This window comes from Sinocyclocheilus rhinocerous, unplaced genomic scaffold (genome assembly GCF_001515625.1).
Source record: "Sinocyclocheilus rhinocerous isolate Xijiao unplaced genomic scaffold, SAMN03320098_v1.1 scaffold3032, whole genome shotgun sequence".
NCBI classification, from domain to species: Eukaryota; Metazoa; Chordata; class Actinopteri; order Cypriniformes; family Cyprinidae; genus Sinocyclocheilus; species Sinocyclocheilus rhinocerous.
The window spans coordinates 95,371-103,446 of NW_015643562.1; the positions used below are offsets into that span (position 1 = coordinate 95,371).

Sequence of the window (8,076 nt, forward strand, 5' to 3'; positions counted from 1 at the left end):
TTTTACAGAAATCTGACACTGAAGACTGGAGTAATGCTGCTGAAAATTCAGCTTTGCATCACAGCAATACATTACATTTTAACAGACTCACATTGAAAACGGCAATTTTACAGTTTTTACTGTATTTTTGATCAAATAAATGCAGCCATGGTGAGCAGAAGAGACTTCTTTCAGAAACATTAAAAATCTGAATTATCCCACACTTTTGACCAGTATTGCTATGCCTAATTGTTAAACTACACGTTTTCAAAAATATGATAATTAATCGGAAGGAAGAAAAAAAACCAATACATACAATACTATTCTATTCTTCTGCAACCCACCATTTTTTGGTCGACCTGATAATAAAGAGCCGTTAACGTACTTTTCATTTAGATCTCTGTATTTGTTTTAGCTTTAAATACTACAGATCGTTAAAGAGTAATACATTACAGTATTTATCGACTATTTAAAACATGGCTATAAGAGTCCCTTCATAATTCACGGGCTGATATTCTTATGAGTCACACATCTTTACAGTAACAGCAGAATACACATCAATTCACAAACACATCTCGGATGCTTGAAACGTACAGGTAGACAATTAATTATGAGAAAATATCTATAGTGCATCTTAACTATTCACTGAGAACATAACAGATCACAGAGACGTCGTTCGAGCGTCCTCAACTAAAACGCCAGTGCTTGTTATATTCAGACTGTTAAACGGTTGGTTAGTGAACGTTCATTCAGTAAAATCACATTCGATGAAAACGTTAAAAGCAACACAGGAGGAGTAACACTGACCGGAGTACAGTACCATGATTTCCAATACTCTACACTAGCAGTCAAACGTTTCTGAACTGTAAGATTTTTCATGTTTTTTTTAAAGAAGTCTTTTCTGTTCAGCAAGCCTGCATTTATTTTGATCCAAAATACAGCAAAAGCAGAAATATTGTAAAATATTTTTTACTATTTAAAATAGCAGTTTTCTATTTGAATATCTGTTAAACTGTAATTTATTTCTGTGATGTGCAGCTGTATTTTCAGCATCATTACTCCAGTCTTCAGTGTCACATGATCTTCAGAAATCATTCTAATATGCTGATTATTAGAAACAATGTTGAAAACAGTTGAGTGCATTTTTTCAAGATTCTTTGATGAATAAAGATCCAAAGATCAGCATTCATCTGAAATAAAAAGCATTTGTAACATTACATTTACATATGATGTAAATTATAGAAATTAATTTAGCAAGGACGCTTTAAATTGATCAAAAGTGATGATAAAGTCATTTATAACGTTACAAAAGATTTCTATTTCAGAAGCTGTTCTTCTGATCTTTCTATTCATCAAAGAAACCAGAAAAAAATTCTACTCATGTGTATCATGGATCATGTGACTGGAGTAATGATGCTAGAAATACAGCGTTGAAATCACAGGGATAAATTACATTTCAAAACATATTCAAAAAGAAAAACGTTATTTTAAATAGTAAAAACATTTCAAAAGCTGTACTTCGTATCAAATAAATGCAGGCTTGGTGAGCAGAAGAGACTTCTTTAAAGAACATTATAAATCTCTATAAAGCATCGGTCGAAGGGAAGGTCAGACGCGCTTGTCCCCGTTCTGGACGTACTCCGGCAGGCTGTTCAGCACCGTCTCCTCGCTCCTGGACTGCAGGGGGTGATCTCCCTTCCTTGAGGACTTTTTGGTGGCTCTGGACAGCCTGCGTCTGAACGTGTCTCCGGCCAGAAAGTACAGGATAGGATCCACGCAGCTGTTGAGGCTGGCCAGGCCGCGGGTCACCTGGTAGCTGGCGTACACGCGGTCGTTGAAGGCACACATGTCCGCGCTCTGGAAGTACAGTCTGGCTCGCATGTTCAGGTTCTTCATGACGTGGAAAGGCAGGTAGGACACGGCGAACACCGTGAGCACGATGATGACCAGGTATATCGACTTCTTCCTCAGCGGCGCGTTGTCCATGTCGTTGCAGATGAGGGCTTTGACGATGCCGCCGTAGCAGCTGAGGATGATGATGAACGGGATGCAGAAGCCGAACACCGTCATGCACATGCTGTAGATGAAGTATCCAGGCAGCTCGTCTTCGGTCGTGGTGTCGTAGCACGTCGTTAACCCCTTCTTAGGGCCGGTTCGCGAGTAGTAAAGGATGGGAGAGATGCCGACCACGACTACGAACCAAACGAGCGCGACGGTGCGAACGGCGTTCTTCTTTTTCAGCCTCCCGAGCGATTTGAGCGGATGCACGACGCCGGAGTATCTGTGCACGCTGATGCACGTGAGGAACAGGATGCTTCCGTAGAGATTCACGTGGAAGATGAATCTCTGCAGTCTGCATAAGACGTCTCCGAAAATCCAGTCTGTTTTGTTGAAGTAGTAGAAGATGAGGAACGGAAGCGAGAGCACGTAACAAAAATCGGCCAGCGCCAGGTTGAACATGTAGACGGAGATGCTGCTCCAGGGCCTCATGTGGCACACGAACATCCATATGGCCAAGCTGTTCCCGATAAAGCCTGCGATGAACACGATGATGTAGACGATGGGGAGATAGTAAAACTGAAAGCCGGTCTTGGTTAACGAGCATCTCGGCGTGTGGTTGGAAAACTCGCTCACGTTGTTCATGAGCGACGTCAGGTTACTGAACTCCGCCGCCATGATGTCAACGATCAGCAGGTCTGCGATCTACGAGAAAACGATTAACCTACATTATTAACCCAAAACAAACTTTACTATCATAGATCATCACACATTAAATACTTTCCACTGTTAATTGTTTTTAATTGTTCCAATATCCATCAGAACATCAAGATAACAAGGATTTCTTCTACCAAATTATATCAAAGTTTAAAGTTCAAACAAAAAATGCTTTAATAATAAAATGAAAGTTAATGCATTAGGGTTGTTTTTCTAACAAAAAACTAAAAAATCTAAATATTAATAGATTAATAGCTAGAATTCAGTATTGACTTTGAATTTCACTGAAAACAGAAAAAGATAAAACACCGTAACTGGAAAAATGCAAAACAAAGATGCTTAAAAAAATGTAATGGCAAATAAAGAAACATAAATATCTGCAAGCAATGATTATATGGACTCAAATGTGCACTTACTGCAGGGCCAAGAACTTAATAACCTTTCAGAGCAGCTTATGATATGTATATATATATATGATTAGGTGCCACACCACCCACAGCTTTGGCGTATTACCAAAGAGACATTAAAGTTGAGTGTATAAATGTTTTTTTTTTTAGATTCTTACCGCTGCTGTTAATGGCAAACAATTGTGAATTATCAAATGGATATTTAAAAAAAAAATTATATGCATGGTCTGAAGACAATCTGACTTGATTTAAGATTCCATGATTTGCAGAATGATTATTAATCACATCATTTCTAACCAATTGCTTGTTGTTTTAAATACAATAGATTATATCTGTCTCGTGTAATGTGCCATATCTACATTTTTGTCACATTTTTTGTTGTTGTTGTGATTTTACGTCACAAAGCACGTTTTTTGCACTTGCTTTAGCTGCATCTGATACAGTGATCCAGAGACGTGGGTGGCACTGAATAACAGCGACCGTACAAGCGCCGGAGAAAAGTGATGTCCGCTGGAACAGAACAGACGCAGAACAGGTTCAGTTTATAACAACGCTCTGCGCGTATTTCTCTCCAGTAGGGACATGGAAATGAAAACAATACAATAACAAGTAATTTGTCTCCGGAGCAGCCATTTCAACGCAAAAAAAAAAAGAATTGTGAAATCAGCAACTCCTAGGAGCCCAAAAGAGCAAAAGTGTATGTCACTCACCAGCCAGACGCTCGTTCATCCCGCATTCCTCCAGCGCACGGGTCAGATCAGATCCACGGGGAAGTCTTCTTCTCTACAGCTCGCGAACACACGAGACTCACTCCGCTCTGTCTGAATTCCTTAATGATTCATATGAACCGATTCGCAAGCTGCGAGTGAATCACTGTGCGAGGAGTGAAACTATAAAGAGGCCAAACCATAATCCATCTCGACACATTGTAGGAAGCACATTTAGAGTACTACTGACAACATCAACTGGAATAGACTTCCACTAAATAATACAGCGGGGTTGATTGAGACATTTCCCAATGTAAGTGTCCCAGTTTACCTGCATTCACCTCATAAATAAACGTAAGCGATGACATATTAATAAATAGTAATAGGCTATTTAAGTAAACATTTTTGCATGAATAGGAAGCCAATAATTAACTGAAACAACTGAAGCCATAAAATTAACAAATATTCCTATATAAGCCATATTAACCCTTTATTCTAAAAGAAACCAGTCGTTATAGTAACGCTTATCATGGCGACATTTAATATGGGATGTTTCATACTATGCTAAATTATTCTTTAAATAACAAAAAGTTATACATTTGCAAAATATTATATTGCAAGCCTATTCTTTTACTTTTATACCGAAACAGACTCTCTTCTGGCATTTTTTTTGTTTTTTTTTGTTATTGTTTTGGTCACACTTTATTTTAAGGTCCAATTCTCGCTAATAACAAACCATTAACTACAACTTTTGCCTCAATGAACTCCTAATTTGCTGCTTATTAATAATTAGTAAGGTAGTTGTTAAGTTTAGGTATTGGGTAGGATTAGGGGTGTAGAATATGGTCGTGCAGAATAAGGCATTAATATGTGCTTTATAAGATTTGCTGCTTTAGTAAGGTAGTTGTTAAGTTTAGGTATTGGGTAGGATTAGGGGTGTAGAATATGGTCGATATGGTCGTTTTAATTGTTCCAATATCCATCAGAACATCAAGATAACAAGGATTTCTTCTACCAAATTATATCAAAGTTTAAAGTTCAAACAAAAAATGCTTTAATAATAAAATGAAAGTTAATGCATTAGGGTTGTTTTTCTAACAAAAAACTAAAAAATCTAAATATTAATAGATTAATAGCTAGAATTCAGTATTGACTTTGAATTTCACTGAAAACAGAAAAAGATAAAACACCGTAACTGGAAAAATGCAAAACAAAGATGCTTAAAAAAATGTAATGGCAAATAAAGAAACATAAATATCTGCAAGCAATGATTATATGGACTCAAATGTGCACTTACTGCAGGGCCAAGAACTTAATAACCTTTCAGAGCAGCTTATGATATGTATATATATATATGATTAGGTGCCACACCACCCACAGCTTTGGCGTATTACCAAAGAGACATTAAAGTTGAGTGTATAAATGTTTTTTTTTTTAGATTCTTACCGCTGCTGTTAATGGCAAACAATTGTGAATTATCAAATGGATATTTAAAAAAAAAATTATATGCATGGTCTGAAGACAATCTGACTTGATTTAAGATTCCATGATTTGCAGAATGATTATTAATCACATCATTTCTAACCAATTGCTTGTTGTTTTAAATACAATAGATTATATCTGTCTCGTGTAATGTGCCATATCTACATTTTTGTCACATTTTTTGTTGTTGTTGTGATTTTACGTCACAAAGCACGTTTTTTGCACTTGCTTTAGCTGCATCTGATACAGTGATCCAGAGACGTGGGTGGCACTGAATAACAGCGACCGTACAAGCGCCGGAGAAAAGTGATGTCCGCTGGAACAGAACAGACGCAGAACAGGTTCAGTTTATAACAACGCTCTGCGCGTATTTCTCTCCAGTAGGGACATGGAAATGAAAACAATACAATAACAAGTAATTTGTCTCCGGAGCAGCCATTTCAACGCAAAAAAAAAAAGAATTGTGAAATCAGCAACTCCTAGGAGCCCAAAAGAGCAAAAGTGTATGTCACTCACCAGCCAGACGCTCGTTCATCCCGCATTCCTCCAGCGCACGGGTCAGATCAGATCCACGGGGAAGTCTTCTTCTCTACAGCTCGCGAACACACGAGACTCACTCCGCTCTGTCTGAATTCCTTAATGATTCATATGAACCGATTCGCAAGCTGCGAGTGAATCACTGTGCGAGGAGTGAAACTATAAAGAGGCCAAACCATAATCCATCTCGACACATTGTAGGAAGCACATTTAGAGTACTACTGACAACATCAACTGGAATAGACTTCCACTAAATAATACAGCGGGGTTGATTGAGACATTTCCCAATGTAAGTGTCCCAGTTTACCTGCATTCACCTCATAAATAAACGTAAGCGATGACATATTAATAAATAGTAATAGGCTATTTAAGTAAACATTTTTGCATGAATAGGAAGCCAATAATTAACTGAAACAACTGAAGCCATAAAATTAACAAATATTCCTATATAAGCCATATTAACCCTTTATTCTAAAAGAAACCAGTCGTTATAGTAACGCTTATCATGGCGACATTTAATATGGGATGTTTCATACTATGCTAAATTATTCTTTAAATAACAAAAAGTTATACATTTGCAAAATATTATATTGCAAGCCTATTCTTTTACTTTTATACCGAAACAGACTCTCTTCTGGCATTTTTTTTGTTTTTTTTTGTTATTGTTTTGGTCACACTTTATTTTAAGGTCCAATTCTCGCTAATAACAAACCATTAACTACAACTTTTGCCTCAATGAACTCCTAATTTGCTGCTTATTAATAATTAGTAAGGTAGTTGTTAAGTTTAGGTATTGGGTAGGATTAGGGGTGTAGAATATGGTCGTGCAGAATAAGGCATTAATATGTGCTTTATAAGTACTAATAAACAGCCAATATGTTAATAATTTGCATGTTAATAAGCAATAGTTAATAGTGAGAATAGGCTAATAGTCTGCTACCTTTCTTTTTATATTATTGGTTGTTTTGTTATAAGAAACTTGTGTGAATGCACATTATTGCTGTCCTTAAATCGTTCACATTAATAATTGAAATAACACTTACTCTTCTCAAAGAACTGAATCACTGAAACGGACCGCTCGAGAGAGTCGACTCGCTGGGATGAATCGCGAGCGTGCGCCAGTCTGTGTTTGTGTGCAGGAGGGGCGGATAATGTGCTCTGTAATCGCTTCTCGTTTCAGTTCTGCATGTGCTCACAGTCTGCTTTACAGCACAGCCGATCTCAGACTCACACACTCACGTTATGCTTCACTTAGAAAACTAAATGTCGAGCAGAAGCTGCATGTCCGGGCCACAGAGACATGATGAGTTTGTGCAAGAAATAGATCAGCGTTGCATCTGCAACAGCTCAAGTGTGATTGTAAAAGCATAACCAAACAAACCTGCAGCAATGTGTAATGCAAGGATCAGAAAAGCAGAGCTATAGCACGAATAAACCTGCTCTCTCTCACACACACATTATAACTACAGAGTAACAGCAACCCTAAAAAACAGGGTCTGTTTTGGGGATACAGCCGAAAAGATTTGGTAACAAACTTAATAGAAACTGTTAGAGAGAGCAAAATGGACTTTTCCGGAAATAGCATGCTGTTATTATCACAGTGAAATCTCATTCATCATATTTTGAACGTGCATGTTGCGGAAAGCTCAGTTTAGCAATAAGGCCACAGAGTTTTCCACAATATATGACAGTGACATATTTTCCCTTCATTTCATGTGTCCTTCATCTGATCTCTTTTGATGTCACTTTTTGTTCCACGTTCTTTAACAGTCACACAAATACACAAAATAATAATCAGATTGTCTTGAGCAGCAGATGTTTCCATGCAATTGTAGAGGCATTTATCAGCTTTGTGGAAGCGCCACTGTAAACTAGCTATGAATGACAGGACAATCAGATTGTTTTCCTTTTCTCTGTGTTTAGTCTGCAGTCAAGGCTAAAGAGAACCGAAGCGAACTGTGAGAAGAACAGACAGAGGTTTCACTATTAGTGAGGAGAATCTGAGGGGACAGTGTTTAGATACACAGTATCTATTTCCACACACACTCAAGGCTGAAAACACTGAATACACGGCATGCACAATCACACACAGGCAACAGAAACGAAAGCGAGAAGTGTCACGATGAAGAATTATGGAGTAAATCTCCCCCTTTTCTGTTGAGACAGAGTTGGCTGAATGTCTCTGATGAAAGTCAAGGACTCTCTTGACTCAAGCCACACTCACACTCACACACACACACTCACACACA

At 37.8% G+C, this 8,076-nt stretch overlaps 1 protein-coding gene across 2 annotated transcripts; it reads right to left on the reverse strand.

Annotated features, from left to right (window-relative positions):
* Nucleotides 1-1,522: 1,522 nt before the first annotated feature.
* LOC107757382 (P2Y purinoceptor 1-like) lies at nt 1,523-5,893 on the reverse strand. 2 transcript variants are annotated; one of them, XM_016574841.1, is made up of 2 exons: nt 5,807-5,893; nt 1,523-2,682 (listed from the first exon to the last, which is right to left on the reverse strand). In XM_016574841.1, the coding sequence occupies exon 2, from the start codon at nt 2,653-2,655 to the stop codon at nt 1,588-1,590; it is 1,068 nt and encodes a 355-aa protein (XP_016430327.1). In that variant the 5' UTR covers nt 2,656-2,682; nt 5,807-5,893; the 3' UTR covers nt 1,523-1,587. The 2 variants fall into 2 exon arrangements, with proteins under 2 accessions (XP_016430327.1, XP_016430328.1); XM_016574842.1 differs by lacking the exon at nt 5,807-5,893 and adding an exon at nt 3,812-3,898.
* Between the last annotated feature and the right edge of the window lie 2,183 nt (nt 5,894-8,076).